The 18,967-nt window shown below is 41.0% G+C and overlaps 1 protein-coding gene across 1 annotated transcript in view; it reads right to left on the bottom strand.

Annotated features, from left to right (window-relative positions):
- The window catches only part of SRPX (sushi-repeat containing protein, X-linked), a 152,701-nt gene that overhangs the window by 45,446 nt on the left and 88,288 nt on the right, over positions 1-18,967 (bottom strand). Inside the window, exons 2-4 of the mRNA XM_006864298.1 lie at positions 13,301-13,360; positions 3,638-3,829; positions 1,335-1,511 (exon numbers count right to left, since the gene is read on the bottom strand). Coding sequence (XP_006864360.1) covers positions 1,335-1,511; positions 3,638-3,829; positions 13,301-13,360 — 429 coding nt within the window. The remainder of the gene's footprint in view (positions 1-1,334; positions 1,512-3,637; positions 3,830-13,300; positions 13,361-18,967) is intronic.

Here is an 18,967-nt window from a genome sequence, read left to right as displayed (position 1 = left end):
GGGGGTGGGGGGTGGGGGGAAGTGCTTGTAGGTGAACTCAAACCAGAAACCCTCAGTTAGCAGCTGAGTTCTTAACAGTTAGAGACTGCAGGCTGACTAGACTTCCTCAATTCAAATCTGCACTTTTACTGTGATCCTCATGTGATTCCTATGCTCATTAAAGTTTGAGAAGCACTGCCTTAGAACAATGGCTCTCAACTGTAAACATATTAAAATCCTCTGGAGAGCTTGTTAAAACACAGAACTGGGTCCTATCCCAGTTCTGGGGTAGGGTGGAGAATTTGTATTTCTAATAATTTCCAAGGTGGTGATGATGATGGTGGTGGTGATGGTGAGAACTGCTGCCTAATAAACCCAGAATAAGATGAAAAACCCACATCACTCTCAACTGAGTAAAGTAAGTGCTGAGCCCCAGAGTCAATGACAAAGGAAGTATTTCTGCTCAGCTGAAAACCAAACAAACAAACAAAATGTAGATGCCCCTGTTCAGGACAGAGCCTGCAAACGTCAATTATTCTGCTCAATGCTACAGGACATGGTAGGGGTATGCCATCCCTCTGCCAGACTGTAGCTGACTCAACAGCATGCCAAGAAAGAGACAAAGTCAGCTGAACACCATCAACTGTGAGATCATTTTGAGTACAGAAACTACGGTTAACTCTAGGGGTGAGCAAGAGAACTAGGGATGAAGACAGCTACTGAAAGCAAAGCTGGGTGCTTCACCCAGGGGATAATCCTTAAACCAAAACCATCCCTTGATGTCTTCTTTAAACCAAACAATGAGGCTATGGTTGAGTGCCATTGAGTCGATTCCAATTCATCCCTAGCCCACATGACAGAGTAGAAATGCCCACATCGGGCTTTCTTGGCTGTAACCGTCACAGAAGCAGAGATGCAGGTCTTTCTCTCATGAATTCACTCCTTAGGTTTCAAGGGCCTACCTTTTGATTAGCAGCCAAGCACTTAACCAACACAGAATGTCTGCCTTGAGCACTGCAGATCAAATTGACAATAGCAACTGAAAAGGTTAAAGACGAAATTTAGGGCTCAGTGACTTCATGTTAGTGGTGGAGGAATCATTTGGAAAAAGAGGGTGAGAGTGGTTGCACAGCTTGAAAGCGCTCAATGTCACTAAATTGTACATGTAGTGATGTGGTATCAGTGTGTGTCTGGCTGTGTATATTTTCAACAAAAACAAAAAAGAATAAATTATAATAAAAGTTAATGAATAAATTTTCCAAAAAAAAAAAAACACCACAAAACAACTTCACTGTATGAACACTCCCTGTTCCTCTCAAAGCATGTGGATTTTGAAGACTGCGGCATATTCTTACCCACACAGGAGGCTGGTCTGCCGCTCCAGGCCTTGTTGTCCATACATATGACTGTCCGCTCCCCTTTCAGTGTGTATCCTGGAGAGCAATAATACTCACACCGGGAGTTGAAGTAGGCACCATCTACACACTTAAACCCTCCATTTGCTGGCATGGCAAGGGTAGGACATCGCTTTTCTAAAAAAGAGAAAACTAGATATTCAGCATTTCTTAGGGTTGGTTTTTTATGTGATTTTTTGTGGGGGTTTTTTTGTCCAGAGATGTGTACTTAATATTCAGAAAGTCTGAAAGCATTGGGTAACAAGTGAATTTAAATATAAAAGAGGAGGTTGAAGAAACAATGGGTGGTTGAATATCACAATAGAAGTAGCAGCAAGTTTTCCATCAAGCTTTGGTCAGCATTCCAACTAGGACACGATCTGAGGTTGTTGTGAAGTGCCTTCGAGTAGATTCCGACCCATAGCGACCCTGTATAGGGTTTCTGAGGAGCAACTGGTGAGCTTGAACCGCCGACCTTGCAGTTCAAATGACTTTCTTTGCAGTCTGGCGCATTAACCCACAGCGCCACACCAGGACTTCCTTGAGTCCCTCAAAAATAGACCTGAGATAAGGGATTTTGTGCAAGTAATTTATTAAGCGCTCCTTGGGGAGACCAGTGAGGGAATGACGGAGCATGAAAGGGAGAAGCCAAGTAAGCAATGTCTATTCTAGAACAAAATCAGCCTCAGCCCAATCCCACATTCATGTAGAGCATGAATGTCATCTGAGGTTGTTCTGGTGTGGCGCTGTGGGTTAATGCGCTGGACCGCAAAGTCAGTTTGAAATGCAAGGTTGGCAGTTCAAGCTCACCAGTCACTCCTCAGAAACCCTATGCAGGGTCGCTATGGGTCAGAACTGACTCAACGGCACTTAACAACCACAACAACACAAGCAAGAAAGATGGGATTCCATATTCCTTGTCACTGGTCAGCTACAGGCTTGCTACAGAGGATGCTCTCTCTCTCTTGTAAGAACAGAGACTAATCCTCTGAAAGAGTAAAGCACATTTTTTCTCTGAAGAACGTCAAAGGTGCCAGCCCTTGGCAGGCAAGCACTGGGAAGCACCTAGAACTGGTAAATGGGGATTCAGGGCAAGCTGAGTCAACAGTGTCAACCACAGTTTCCCAGCTACATAAATGCACACACGCCACCTGGCTGCCTTCCTGAGTCTCAGTTTCCTGACCAATCAAGCTAAATTGTTGCTGTTGTTGTTGTTAAACGCCATCAAATTGGTTCTGACTCATAGTGACCCTGCATAGGGTCTCCAAGGAGCAGCAGGTAGGTTTTAACTGCCGACTTTGTGGTTCAAACTGACCTTTTAATCCAGTGTTTTATCTTACAGTGCCACGCCAGGACTCCATTAAGGACATTAAGCTAAATTGTTGTTGTTGTTGTTAAGTGCCGTCGAGTCGGTTCCGACCCATAGCGACCCTGTACAGGGTTTCCGAGGGTGTAAATCTTTACGGGAGTAGAAAGCCTCATCTTTCTCCCGCGGAGCAGCTGATAGTTTCGAACCGCTGACCTTAAGGTTTGCAGTCCGATTCGTAACCACTACGCTACCAGAGCTTAATTAAGGACACCTATTTCAAGTGTTGTTGCAAAAAGTGAATGTATATGAAGTGTTTCGCACACACACAGAGGTATCAATAAATGTGTGATTTTTTTGAATAACAACGGCAGCTAACATGCACTTCCATAATGGTGGGCCACTTGCAGTTTTCCAAATGGGATATGATGTTTCATGATGCTCCAAGTCAGCCCTTGAAGTGTTCTGCTGCCCGGAGAACACACTCCCTTCATGGAATAAGCATTAAATTCTTTGCTGATGCTTTCTCTGCTTCCCTAATCCCCACCTTCTGGGGGTTTACTGCCTCTCCCACTAATCTGAGTCTATGACTTAGCTTCATTCTTATATTTATTTCACAGCTGACACCTCTGTCCCGCTGTATCTGATAATATTTGGTGAGATTTTGACAGCGGGACTTGTGTTTCTAATTCTTAATACCTCTTCAGGATGTAGCACTTAGTGAACAAACATAACCTGTTTGCTCTACAAAGCTCTGTTCTTTTCCAAACACTTGATCACACCCTGCTCTCTGAAAGCTGCCATCACGCTTCCACAATCTCTTAGAAACCCTTCTCTGGTTTTAACTCACAAGGAGAGTTTTTCTCATCAAAGACCACAACATATTCAGCATAAAGTCCTGATCTCAGAGCAAAAGAATGTTGAACCCGAGAACCCAAAACAGGGTCGGGGTACTCACGTTTGCAGATGACTTTGTCGGACCACCGTTTGTTTGACTGGCAGATCAGCTGGGAAGAGCCATGCAGCTCATAACCCTTCTGGCAGCGAATGTCACACCTGGTTCCCAGGGCAGTTTTATAATACCCTCCTTGAGGGGCCCTGCAGTACACATCCCCATACTTCACCTTGATGGGGGAACACCACAGGGTGTCTGCAGGTAGCAGAAATGAGAGGAGAGAAATAGGGAGTTAGATCTTCAGAAAACACGTCTCCTTATACTTGCAGTCCCTGAATGACTACATTCCAGATTTTGACCTCCAACTAGGGTCCCATGTCTCTTAATGTGTCTCTGGGTGGGGGGGTTATAGGGATCACGGTGTCAGACATATCTAAACAAGGATCCAGGCTCTTCCGTCACTAACTGTATGTTGCTGGACAAGTTACTTAGCCTCTCTGAATGAAGCCTATGCCATTGGGCTGCTTAAGGACTAAAACACTAACACCTATAAAGCACCTAGGACAGTGTCTGGCACATAGTTGTTGTTGGTAAGTGCTGTTGAGTTGGATCCAACTCATACTGACTCATAGTGACCCTGTATAGGGTTTCTGAGTAGCAGCTAGAAGGTTAGCAGTCAAGTGCTTATCCTACAGTGCCACACCAGGTTCAAGAACTGCTTGTTCTTTTCATTGTCTCCAATAACTCGATGTCCGATTCTCTTGAGGGCCATTAATATCATTGGGATCCCTAGAACAGACCATCCCAATATGTCCATCCTAAGTGTCCATACAATTTGACCCAAAAAAGGGATCAGTAGCTGGCTAATTTGCATTTTCTCTGGATCATGACAAGCTATGGACAACATAACGAAGTATGAACATTCCAGAACACTTAATTGTGCTCATGAGGAATCTGTACCTGGACCAAGAGGCAGTTGTTTGAACAGAACAGGAGAACACTGAATTGCTTAAAATTCAGAAAGGTGTGCGACAGGGTTGTGTTCTTTCGCCATACTTATTCAACCTGTACGCTGAGCAAATAATCTGAGAAGCTGGGTTATATGAAGACAAATGTGGCATCAGGATTGGAGGAAAACTCATTAATAATCAATGATATGCAGATGATACAATCTTGGTTGCTGAAAGTGAAGAAGACTTCAAATATTTACTGATAACGATCAAAGAGCATAGTCTTCAGTATGGATTGCATCTCAATGTCAAGAAAATGAAAATCCTCACCATTGGACCAATAAACAACATTCTTATCAATGGAGAAAAAAAATGAATTTGTCAAGGACTTCGTTCTTCTTGGATCAACTATCAACACTCATGGAAGCAGCAGTAAAGAAATCAAACGACGTATTGCATTAGGCAAATCTGCTGCACAAGACCTTTATAAAGTGTTGAAGAGCGAAGATGTCAGCTTGAAGACTGAAAGGTGTGCCTGACCCAAGCCATGGTATTTTCAATAACGTCATATGCATGTTAAAGCTGGACAGTGAATAAGGAAGACCGTAGAAGAATTGATGCTTTTGAGTTATGATGTTGGAGGAGAATACTGAAAGTGTGATGGGCTGCTCATAGAACCAACAGATCTGTGTTATAAGAAGTGCACCCAGAGTGGTCCTTGGAGAAACTTCGTCTCTCATACTTTGGACAAATTTTCAGGAGGCACCAGTCGCTGGAGAAAGATACCATATTTGGTCAGAGAAAAAGAACATCATACAGGAAGAAAGCAAAAGGTCATTAAGAAGACAAGAAAGAAGGAAAATACCAAAATAGATGTCAGAAGAGACTCTGAAACTTGCTCTCCAGGGTAGAGATGCTAAAGTGAATGGTAGAAATGAGGACGTGAATGAGCTAAACAGAAAATTTCAAAGGTCAGCTCATGAAGACGAGGTGAAATATTTTAATGAAATGTGCAAAGCCTGGAGTTAGAAAACCAAAAAGGATGAACACACTCAGTATTTCTATAGCTGAGAGAGGGAACTGAAGAAAAAAATTGAAGCCTCACTTTGCAATATGGAAGGATACCATGTGCAAAATATGAATGGTACAGAAAGCAGCCAAAGAAGATGGAAGAAATACACAGAGTCACTGTACCCAAAAGACATGGTTGACCCTGAGCCCACGGACACTGACCTAGCCACTGGGGGCTAGAGCTGTGAGTGAACCCTCCAGCTGATATGACGTGGAAGGAGGCGCTCAAGATTGGCAAATTTTCAGATAGTACCCATTTGACATAGTTTGATGATCAGAACTCGACTAGAGGAAGATAAATAAATTTGATACAGGAAGCAAGTGTAAATTGCTACAATTTGATGAACTTGACCTTTACTTATAGATGTAATAGCACAAAATACCAACCAAGAGGGAAAGTGTTTTCACATCAAGGATCAATCTTATCCCTTCTGTACACAGGGCTGATAAGGATGGGCAACTTAGCTATTGGCTACCTAAAATGGGAGGGGGGGGGCACTATAAAGGCACAAAGTGGCTGGCTTGCAAGTTTTCAAGAGGGAGTTTAGTTTCAGAGTGACGTGGGGAGGTAGAATCCCCATCGAATAATTTTCATCTTGTCTAGATGGTTCTGGTGAAAGGAGATGGGAATAAGATTCTTTTGATTCAATAGTAAGTAATAGTTATCATGAATAATTGTGATAGTCACATCCGTAAAGTTAGAAGTTGCATGACAAAAAGGGGAAGGAGTTAATCTCACATTCCAGGAACAGAGGACCTTAGAACCAGAATGAGGGAAGAGCATGAGCAGAACTTGGTATCCTAACCAGAGAAGCAGCGACACCAGAGAGAGACAAGAAGAGGTAAAGGTGATGGCATAGAGAGAGAAAGGCTGTGTGCTGACGGGTAGAGATCTAGTTTGCAAAATGTGCCCTTTGGTTGTGATTTTGTGTACATCAAAAAAAGAGGGAATAGAGGCAAATATTGTTAACCAATGGCACATGGAGGGGATTGTAATCATTGCAATGAAACAAAATATGATTGGTTGAGTGCAAAACTGATGTTCTGCCATGTAAACTATCTGGCAGGATAAACTATAGATAACATATAGATAAGAACAAACAATAAAAGCTTTTTAAAAAAGAATCAAGTGAAATAAAATTTGGCTTTATTAAATGGATAAATGATCTTTGTGAGACATAGAAGAAAAAGAAAGAAAGAAATGGTTGAAATTCAACTATTTCAAGAGGTAGCATATGATCAAGGGTCAATGGTACTAAAGGAAGTTGTCCAAGGTGCACTGAAGGCATTGGCAAAGAACAAGGCTCCAGGAATTGATGGAATACAAACTGAAATCTTTCAACAAACTGATGCAGCACTGGAGGCACTCACTTACTCATCTATGCAAGAAATTTGGAAGACAGCTTCCTGGCCAACTGACTGGAAAGATTCATATTCCAAATTCATATTCATATTCCAAAGAGAGGTAACCCAACGGAATGCAGAAATCGTCAGACAATATCATTAATATTGCATGCAAGTAAAATTTTACTAAATATAATACAAAAATGGCTGCAACCATACATTGAAAGAGAACTTCCAGAGGTTCAAGCCAGTTTCAGAAAAGATGTGGAATGAGGGATATCATTGCTGGTGTCAGATGGATCTTAGCTGAAAGCAAAGAATACCAGAAAGATGTTTACCTGTGCTTTATTGACTACACAAAGAGTTTCAACTGTAAGGATCATGATAAACTATAGATAACATTGTGAAGAATGAGTACTCAGGAATATTAATTGTGCTCATGAGAAAATTGTATATAGACCAAAAGGCAGTTCGAACAGAACAAAGGAACATTCAATGGTTTAAAATTAGGAAAGATGTGCACCAGGGTTGTATTCTTCATTCACCATACTTATTCAATCTGTATGCTGAGCACATCATTTGAGAAGCTGGGTTATATGAAGACAAATGTGGCATCAGGATTGGCTGAAAATTCATTAACAGCCTATGATATGCAGATGATACAACCTTGCTTGCTGAAAGTGAAGAGGACTTAAAATATTTACTGATGAAGATGAAAGACTACAGCCTTCAGTATGGTTTGCACCTCAATGTAAAGAACACAAAAATCCTCACCACGAGACCAATAAACAACACCCATATAAATGGAGAAATGATTGAAGTTGTTGAAGACTTCATTTTGCTCAGATCAATCATCAACACTCATGAAAACAGCAGTCAAGGAAAAGTGATGTATTAGGCAAATCTGCTGCACAAGATCTTTTTAAAGTGTTGAAGTGCAGAGATGTCAACTTGAGGACTAAGGTGTGCCTGACCCAAGCCATGGTATTTTCAATAACCTCATATGCATGCAAAAGCTGGACAGTGAATAATGAAGACCATAGAAGACTTGATGCATTTGAGTTATGGTGTTGGAGGAGAATATTAAAAGCACCATGAATTGCCAAAAGAACAAACCAGTCTTTGTTGGAAGAAGTACATCCAGAATGCTCCTTGGAAGCCAGGATAGCAGACTTCGTCTATCATACTTCATACATATTATCTGCAGGGACCAGGTCCTGGAGAAGGATATCATTGTTGGTAAAGTGGAGGGTATGAGATAAAGAGGAAGCCCCCCAATGACATGGATTGGCACAGTGGCAGCAGCAATGGGCTCAAACGTAGAAACAATTGTGAGATTTGCACAGGACCAGGCAGTATTTTGTTCTGTTGTGGATAGAGTTGCTATGAGTTGGTACTGACTTGATGGCACCTAACAACAGCAATAACAGTCACAGTGAAGTATCCCGTTTTCAAATGTCCCCAGACATGCTCCATTTAGGTGAGCTCATAGAGAGCCCTTTTCAAATGGCAAGCTTCCTGAGTGTTTTAGTTTTGGTCACATAGTTGCTCAGGGGACAACTAATCCGTCAGAACATTCCTCTTGGGCCTTTGGAAGGCCTTCTCTGAGATCAATGAAGATATAAGGACAGAACTAGCCCTTCAGTAGAAAAATCCCCACAGTGGCGATTACCCTAATTGGTGGGGCCAATGACCATTCTCTCACACCTGTAGACTCTTAATCCACAATCACCAGCTACTTCCCTACAGCTGTCTAGTTCATCAGCCCACCCAGCACTTGAGCTGTCAGTGAGTGGGGTAAGTGCAACACCAAGTGTCCAGGTAGTATGACAGACCTTGTTTTATTTTTCCAAGAATCCCTTTAGAATGTACTTCTGTTTCTCGGCCATAGAAACAATAGTTCAGTCTAGGTTTTGGACACTGACTGCTATTTACTTTTATACTTTCAAGTTCCCTTTGTCTAATGCTGTCGTTGTATAGTGTTTTGCAGACAGCTGCAAGAGTCATGAAGTCAGAATTTAAGTAGTATATCCTAGATTTACTAGGGAAAAATGAGGTCCTGAAGGCTTAACCTGTAGCAGAACAACAGACTAGTTACTAGCGAGTTGATTCTGGTTCATGATGATCCCATGTGTTTCAGAGTACAGGTTTTTCAATGACTATAATATTTTAGAAGTAGATTTCCAAGCCTTTATTCCAAGATCCCTGTGGATAGATGTGAGCCTCCATCCTTTATGGTTAGTAGCTGACTGCTTAGTTTTTTGTACCACGAAGAGAGAGGGCTTAATCTGGAGCTGACTCCATTTGTCCATGTAGATCTAAATTTCCAGGAGTCCACACCAGACCCACTTCCCTGAACAAAGTTCTTTCTTCATATAGTCTGTATGCAACAACATTTTTAAATGAGAGAATTCTAGACCCTGAAGTAAAGTACAAAACAGCATATGTATTTCTATTAATTGCTTCTAAGTATAAAAGGATTCTTGAAGCAATTTTAAATGTTTTTGTTCTTTCTTTAGAGATGGCTCTGGGTTAACATAAAGCTAGAAAATTTCAAGGTCACAGGTTAAGAGAGAGGCCCTTAGGATATGTTTAGTTAGCATTGGCAAGCTGTGCATATTTCACTCACTGTCTTCCATAATCAAAGGGCCTTAAAATCAATTCTGGTGAAAGCCATAGATTCCTACCATTCAACCAATACGGAATTTGAAACTAATGGATCCTATGACTCCTAGCAATGAGGTAGAATTCCCTCTCTCCCTCTCTCTGTCTCCTTTTCCAAATGCAGTAGGAAAGATCACCTACAAGGAAACTGAAAAACGTATTTGGTGTTTGTAATCTCAAAGATGCATTTATTTATAGTTTGTCAGAAGACTTCCATAGTGTTAAATCTTATGAAATCATCTATTGCTTTACTTCATTATCTATTTCCCAATGTTCCCTAATCTGCTGACTACCTCGTTTCCTCTTACTTTCCCTGCCTGGTCCTGTTTCCCTTTGAGACGGCATTGTTTCTCAGCTTCCCTAACTCCAGCCTTCCTCTCTAATTGCAATTGGGTCTCCTTTACTGCCTCTTTTCCAACATCATGCCAGCCATATTGTAGAACCCTTGAATGAGGACTGTGCCCTCTCCAGAGAAAGTAAATGAAATCACCATTGGAGATGAGGATGGAATTGGTCCTTGGAGAATGACCTGCATATACATAGATCACAATTCACATATTTCAGTGCAGCAAATTTACCTCTCCCACCAGCATAATCGGGAGTGTGGTGGCTCTAGAGGATAAGCACTGGACTAGCCCACCGGTCACTCCATGGGAGAAAGATGAGGCTTTCCGATCCCTTGGAAACTATACAGGGTCTATGAGTCAAAACTGACTCCAGAGCACTTAACAACAACAACAACACCCATATTCTAGGTCTTCAAACATTCCTAGCAGTGCTGGCCAGATATCCAAAATCAATGCTGTTGGCAACATGTGGAAACCTCTTGTTTTCATTTACACACGAAAGGGATTTTTCTACCCACTACTTTCCAAGACATACCTTTGGAAGATATTGTGACACTTTAATCACCCTGCAGTGACAATAATTAAAATGCCAGTGAGTAACTTGAATTTGAAATGCATGCAAACACCACTAGTTAACTTGAATGATCAAAATGATTAACATACAAGGGTGAGTCAAAATAGTCCTCACTCCAGTTGTATTAAAATGCCAGTCCATGGCTGATGACAACATTAGGTGTGCACGTGAAATGATTCTGTCGAATAGACGAGTGACAGTGGATTATGTGGCAAATCATTTGCAAATCAGTCATGGCTCTGCCTATGAAATAATCCATGAGACACTTGGGTTTCAAAATGAGTATGAGATGGGTATCAAAACCACTCATGGAAAAGCAGAAGCATAAGCGTTTGGACATCTGCAAACAAAATTTGGACCAATACTTGAAGGAAGGTAAACATTTCTTTTTTTAAAAAAAACCGTTACTGGTGACAAGACATGGGTTCATAACTTCAAGTCTGAGGGTAAACAGCAGAGTATGGAATGGAAACATCCTCAGTTGCTGACCAAGAAAAAGTTCAAAAGTCAACCATCAGCTGGAAAATTGATGCTTAGAGTTTTTTGGGACTCTCAAGGGCCAGTATTGGAACACTATCAGGAAAAGTGTTCAATAATCAACAGTGGTTATTATAGTGAGATGCTCACTGAAGAGCTAAAACCTAAACTTCGGACAAAATGCAGAGGACTGCTATCTAAGGGCTTTGTGATCTTGCATGACAATGCACATCTGCACACCTCTGCCCACATTCTTGACAGTCTGTAAAAACTTCATTTTGAGGTGTTCAAGCATCCTCCCTATAGCCCTGATCTTGCTCCATCAAACTTTCACCTGTTTGATCCCCTGAAAGCAGCCCTTCAAGTACAAAGATGTGCCTCTGATGAAGAAGTGAAGACAGCAGCACATTCATGGCTCGCAGCTCAGTCTAAAACATTTTTTTTAGTAAGGGAATACGAAAGCTTGTTGACAGAGGGGCAAAGTGTATTGAAAAGCTTCAAAAAGTTTGTGGAAAATTTGAACTTTCCAATGGACTTTTTAATTTCCCCTCATATTTGACTGTTTACACTTGAAATGCTGTGCTGTGAGCATGGACATTAATTAGGAACAATGACCAAGGGCACTAAACAACCCCTACAGTACATGCAAAGGCTCATGTATGTCGTAAAAATATTTTTAAACAAGGAAAAAGGGAGATGTAAAAGCTCTCTATTTAATTAAGTGGGGGTCCTATGGGCTCAGGGAGTCCTGCTGTGCCACTGTAGGATGAGCCCTGGACTGGTACCCCCAAGGATGGTGGTTCAAACCTTACAGGTGTTCCTTTTAAACCCTATAGAGGTTCGCTGTGAGTCAGAATGGACTCAACAGCACTTAACAAGAACTACAACAATCTAGGGACTCAATGATTAAATATTCCGCAGTTAACCAAAAGGTGGGTGGTTTGAAACTACCAGCTACTCAATGAGATGTGGTCGTCTGTTTCGGTAAAGATTTACAGCCTTGGAAATCTTATAAGACTGTTCTAGTCTGACTCATAGCGTCACTGTAAGTCAGAACCAACTCGACAACAGTGGGTTTGGGTGTTATTAATCAAGAAGTTTTATGAATCAGAACACCTCCTTACCCCACACATCTAAATAACAAGTGTGTGATTTGCTTGATTAATTAATTCCTGAGGCTATGAACATAAGGTATGGAGCTGTAGGATAAGCACTGCACTGTTAATCACAAGGTCAGCAGTTCAAATCAACCAGCCGCTGCTCGAAAACTCTATACAAGGTCACTATGAGTCAGAACCAACTTGATGACACTTAACAACAACATGAACACAGGAGCTGTGCATAGGAACAAATATTTGAATTTACAGATGACACATGAATGAGAAATGTATTGCAAAACATGTTCAGACATAGGAGCCAGTCATTATATTAGAACGTGTGTTCCTATCAGCACTGTTCTAGTTCTTCTATGATTCAGACACATCACAACAGAGTGGGCAGTGCCCTTTTGCCAAAATGTGGGGAAATAACATGGGCAAAATGCCACAATAGAACTTTGCTAACCAATTGTTTTCAAATGATCCTTCCACTGTAAGAGGAACCAGATTCAGAGAGAGAATATTTAAATTTACCCTTAGCTTCCCTGGGGCTCACTAAGCAATCAGATAAATGGCTCACCCTTAGACAGAATGAAGGTCAAACTTACCTGTGCCTGCAAGGAAGGTTTTTGGTTAGGCTTTTTATACCTGCTGTGGGTGGGTTGCTGGAAATGTGTAGTTCTTTAATCATTAAGGATTAACTGGGCAACACACTTTACTTATCATTTCTAAAGCCAAGCTGGTGAGCATGCTGAAATGAGCCTATGAAAATCAAGTTTTCTCATTCCCCATTCATCTCCAAACATTAACAGCTCTGGGTCCAGACCTGACCTTGGGTGGTTCACTCTGGATGATCCCCGGCCGTAATGTATGAATCAGGCAGAGCTTGTGGCTTGATTTTCATTTTCATCAGCTAGAGCTTGGCTTTGCAGAAGTGAGGGCAGATAAGAAACTTATGAAAATAAAATGACCATCCAGGTCTTGAAGGACAACTTAGAGATTTCCAAATTTGTTCTCTCTCTCTCTCTCTCTTTTTTTTTTTAATGGGAGCATATGTATATTTATTTGAAAAAAGATTTTCTCTGGACAGGCAATTCAAACTTAGATGTGCCATCTGGTCACTTTATTGCAGTCTGCTCCACAGGACTAAGAAAAGTTCTGGCAACAGCAGATCCACGTTAGCACATAAGCAAAGCATTCACCTTTATATCTAGTGTGTGAATATTCAGCTTCAACTTCTTCTAGCGGTGAGTCTCCCGATCCTACAATAAAACAAAACAAAACAAAACAAAACAAAAACAGAAACTACAGCAAGAAAAGCCACATAGTATGGATGCATGTTTCAAAGTGCTGCTTTGGCATAGTCCATGCAAGAGTGGCAATTATTAGAAACAGGGCCAAGAGCGAAAGATTCTGTGGCCATTCACTAAAAGACAGGGAACCTCTCAGAGTGAATTGGGCTGGGCCAGTCAAAATGATCTCCCAACTGTTTTGGAATCACAATGTGCCAAATGAAATTCTGGAATTGGGATATATAGAAAAAGAGTCAACTTCACTCTGAGAAGATGCCAATGTACATGAATCTCATGCCAGGGGAGACGCAGTAAAATGTGTGTGACTCAGATATGGCCCACAATTTCTCCAGCAGTCAGAGAAAACCCAGTAGAACTGAGTGATTATAGTGTTTGAAAATCAGTACATCTTATGAAATGAATTTGGGTGAAGGATAACGAGAGCAAATCAAATGTGGTATCTTGGTTAAAAAACAAACAAACAAACAAAAAAACAAAAAGAAATGCAAAGCTCTTTTGGTATCTTTGCAGGAAATGAGGACTTAAATAGAGGAATTGCATGTTTACTCAGAACTTCTCACCAAGGCATGGCTACGATAGAATTTCTTGATGAATCCGGATACCCATAAAACCAGTCTCAAAAAAGTTTGTGGTTATTATTTTAAGATTCAAACTCATTTGGAAGTTGGGACTGACTCATTCTTAGAATATTACATACTGAATTCTAGTGAGTGTTGGATCCTTAGCTAGTTAAGGCTGGACCATGTCCATTTGGAAAGGCCCCCTAATCAAAGCAGGCCCCCTAATCAAAAGCAGGTTGGTTGTGTGTTCATCTTTGCTGCAGGCTTCCCCACCTGATCTCTGGCCACCCAGGGTGGTACAAAATTACACACTGCTCATTATTCCATAACAAAAAGTGAACATGAAAACCAGTATTATCCTTCAGGAAAGCAATTTAGTGAATCAAAGCCTATGTTCAAATCCCTGGATCCAGTTTTTCCAGTTCTGGGAATCTATCCCAAGGAACTATTAAACACAGGAAAATTTTTTTGCACACAAGGATGTCTTTGCAATGTCATTTATAATATCTAATGTTATAATCAATTAAAATACTCAATATTATACTTCAAAAAACCATAGTACAAGTAGACCTCGGATCGTAAACATCAGACTTAAGGACAACTCCTAGTTACCCTTTAATGTTATTAAATTTGCCCTCACTTTGTTTTGTGTGGGGTTTTTTTCAAAACTTTTATTGTGAATTGAGTGATAGTTTACGTGGGAGAACATCGGTTTTGCACTCATCCTATCGTATTTCATTTCATTGCAATAATTACAATCCCCTCCATGTATCATCATTCAACAGTATTTGCTTCTATTCCCTCTGCAAGCCTGCCTCCTGGCGGACAGCACACAGTCTTTCTCTTTCCATGAGTCTGGAGTCCTCAGCAGCTCTCTCTCTCTCCATGTCCTCATCTCTGCCTCCATCTCTGGTGCCATTGCTTCTCTGGATAGGGTTCCACATTCCACTCCTGCTCTTGTCCCTTGATGGTCCTGGGTCTTCTGTTCCTGGACTGTAAGATTAACTACTCCCCCCTAATGTTACAAAACTTCTACCTTTACAGTTGTAACAATCACAATTAGTCATGATAACAATTACTCACTACTGAATCATAAGAACCTTATCCCCATCTCCTTTCACCAGACTCATCTAGACAAGAGGAAAACTATTCAGTGGAACTCTAACTTCCCCTGCACGCTCTGAAACTAAACTCCCTCTTGAAAACTTGTAAGCCAGCCAAATGGTTTTATAGCCCCCACATTTTAGGTAGTCAATGTCAAAAGTGACCGGCCCTATCAACCTTGTGTACAAAGGGGATAGGTTTGATCCTCAGAGATGTGCTCTCACTTTGAAACAATGGAAGGAACCCCTCCAAAACAAAATCTCACTACTATCAAGTCGATTCCAACATACCCCTATAAAAAAGGGTAGAACTGTTCCATGGGGTTTCCAAGGCTGTAATTTTATGAAAACAGATGACCACATCTTTCTCTTGTGTAGCAAGGTGGATTTGTACTGCTGACCTTTCAGTTAGCAGCCAAGTACTTAACCCCCGTGCCACCATGGCTCCTGAACCGACCTCTACTCCCAACAAATTCTTCATCACAATCACTTTCACTTGCAACATGTGCAGTTGTTAAATAATTGAAAAGTAAAGCTAAATAAAACCACATGGATTTGTTCTGAATTAGCTACAAATTCAACTTAGACACACTAAGAACAAATTCCGTTCACAAGGATTTTCTGTATATTATATAACACAGAAAGTAAAAATACTTTTTATGAAGAGATGGTTGTTGCTGTTGTTAAGTGCCATTGAGCCAGTTCCTACTCATAGCGACCTTGTGTAGGGTTTCTGAGGAGCAGCCGGTGCGCTTGAACCACCGACCTTGCAGTTCAAACCGACCTTGCAGGTCAGTGCATTAACCCAAAAAGCTTGTTATAACATTAAGTGCAAAGGCACTATAACAGAATTATATAAATGGTGTGTGCTTTATATAAAATAATCAAGTCTATGGTAATTGATTTTCTTCATTTGTCTCTTCTAAATTTTTTATGATAAGCACGTATTACTTTCATAATAGGAAGAAAAAACTTTGTTTAGAATACTATGCATTAGCTCTGAAAAGTTTAGTTTCCAAGATATATATTGGATATAAAACACATGTTTAAGAATCTACAGTGTCTCCCTTCTTACCCTGTCCCTATATATTGAACTAGGTCTCCTCTGTCCTAGGAACTGTGGAATTCTCCAACGCTTTGTGGCACATTTCTAAGTGTTAAGAGAGTTGTCTCCTATCAAGAATTTTCCTTTCTCCCTTTCAAGTTTTCCTTCCTTTCCTTCCTAGTCTCCACATGATCAACCTAGGTAGGGAGAAGCTTTGGACACATTCTTACCCTAAGCAAAGAGAACAATTGTCACAGGTTGGGTTCTCTGGGAAGAACTTTCTGAGATGGACTTTAATGCACAGTATGTTTATTAGGGGAGGAGAAGTAAAGCTGCAATGTAGACCCGACTACAGTCTTGTTAGAAATATTAGAGTTGTCTCACTTTGGGCTGAAATGACTGGGCCTTTATATCTCTGTCTCAGTCACTCATTGGCTGTGGCTTGTCTTTGGAGAAAGTGTGACCTTGGGTGAAATACTCTCAGAAGCTCAGGGAATAGCTGAAAGGGCTGCCTACAGCTGGAACAATAGCATCTCCTTTGAATAGGGATTTGAGTGGCGCATCTCCAAGAACATCACAACACTCGCTCATCCAGAGACAACTTGAGATGTGTGGTCTACTGTGAGGACCCTCCACAGAGAAGTAAAGGGCTAAGACAGCTCCGTCTTCCAATTAGAGACAGCCTACCTGCAGTGCAGAGCCCCACTTTACATGATGAGGCATGCTCATCACACAGCGTTTGTTATATTGTTGCTGTTAGGTATCCTTGAGTAGGCTCCACTCACAGCACAGCAGAAGAAAACACTGCCTGCTCATGCACCATCCTCACAACGGCTGTTATGTTTGAGGCCATTGTTACTACAGTCACTGTGTCAGACCATGCCATTGGGAGTCTTTCTCTTTTTCACTGACTCTACTTACCAAGCATGATGTCCTTTTCCAGGGACTGGTCCCTTCTAATAATATGTACAAAGTACGGGAGATGAAGTCTCTCTAGCTTCACTTCTCAGAAGTATCCTGGCTATACTCCTTCCAAGACAGGTTTGTTGGTTCTTTTGGCAGTCCATGGTACTTTCAATAGTCTTGGTCGATACCATAATCAAATGCATCAATGTTTCTACAGTATTCCTCATTCATTGTCCAGCTTTCATATGCATATGTGGCGATTGAAAATACTATGACTTGGGTCAGGCACACCTTAGTCCTCAAAGTGATAGCTTTGTTCTTTAACACTTTAAAGAGGTCATTTGCAGCCCATTTGTCCAATGCAATACATCATTTGATTTCTTGACATCTGCTTCCATGCACATTGACTGTGGATCCAAGTAAATTTAAATTCTTGACAACTTCAATCTTTTTCCATTTATAATGATGTTGTTTATTGCTCTACTTGTAAGGGTTTTTATTTTCTTTACATTGAGTTGTAATCCATACTGAAGGTTGTATTCTTTGATAGTCACTAACAAGTGTCTCAAGTCCTCTTTCGTTTAGTCATCTGCATATTGCAGGTTGTTAATGAACCTTCCTCCAATCCTGACATCAAGTTCTTCATATAGTCCAGCTTCTTGGATTATTTGTTTAGCATACAGATTAAATAAACATGGTGAAAGGCTACAACCCTGGCACACACCTTTCCTGTCTTTAAACCATGCAGCATCCACTTGTTCTGTTCGAACCAATACCTCTTGTAATATGCACAGGTTCTGCATGAGTTCAACGAAATGTTCTTGAATTCCCATTCTTTGCAATATTATCCAAAGCTTGTAACAGTGTAAACGAAATGTCTCACAATAAGGAATAGACAAACAAATGACTCTTTATCAATAAACATCATACAAGACGGATATGAAAAGTTAGTGGAAAAATTCTATTCTCTTCTCATTCCATCTTGCCACAGTTTTTTTTAAAATCATTCTCATATAGCCACTGGGCACATGTATGCCTCAGCTTCTTTGCCATGTAGCATCTCCTCACCTGGATTGTGGGGAACAATTGATTTAATAAGGAGACTTGGTGGCACTGTGTGTAAGCATTAGATTGCTAACCACAAAGTCAGTGGTTCAAACCTGCCAGCTGCCTCAGGGGTCAGATGAGGCTGTCTGCTTCCCTAATGGTTTATAGTCTCAGAAACCCTATAGGGTCATATGATTCAGAAGCAGCTCCATGGCAAGGAGTTGGATTAGGTTATTAATTCAGTCAAGAAGGAGATCATGCTTGGAAAAGTAGGTGGTGGAGTCTTGGTGTGGCACTATACGATAAGTACTTGACTGCTAATCACAAGGTTGGCAGTTCAAACCCACCAGCCATTCCTCAGAAACCCTATACAAGGAGGTCGTTATGAGTCAGAACTGACTCCACCACACTTCACTTAAAAAAAAAAAGGAAAAGAAAACAAAGCAGGTGGTGATGGTAGCGTGCTATCAAGTCAGTTCTGACTCACAGTGAGGCTGTGGATCTTTACGGGAATAGAAAACCTCATCACTACACTATCAGGGCTCCTTTGGTAAAGTAGAGGGTCGGTAAAACAAATACAAAGACCCTCAAGGAGATGAACTGACATAGTGGCTGCAACAATGGACTCAAAAATAGTAACAATGGTGAAGATGGCTCAAGACAAAGTAAGGTTTTGTTCTGTTGGACATAGGGTCACTATGAGTTGGAACCAAATAGGCAGCACCTAACAACAACAGCAATCAAATATGGAATGGCAAAAAGTATAGGATCTACTGCTAAGCATAAAAGTAGACACTGAAAACTATATATATTGTTGCTGGTAAGTGCTGTCGATTTAGTTCTGACTCATAGTGAACCTTAATAGGGTTTCTGGGCCTTTAAATCTTTGCAGGAA

This window comes from Chrysochloris asiatica, unplaced genomic scaffold (genome assembly GCF_000296735.1).
Source record: "Chrysochloris asiatica unplaced genomic scaffold, ChrAsi1.0 scaffold00062, whole genome shotgun sequence".
Taxonomy (NCBI): domain Eukaryota; kingdom Metazoa; phylum Chordata; class Mammalia; order Afrosoricida; family Chrysochloridae; genus Chrysochloris; species Chrysochloris asiatica.
The sequence above is the reverse complement of the archived record's forward strand: the minus strand, read 5'-3'. Positions and strand labels throughout refer to the sequence as shown.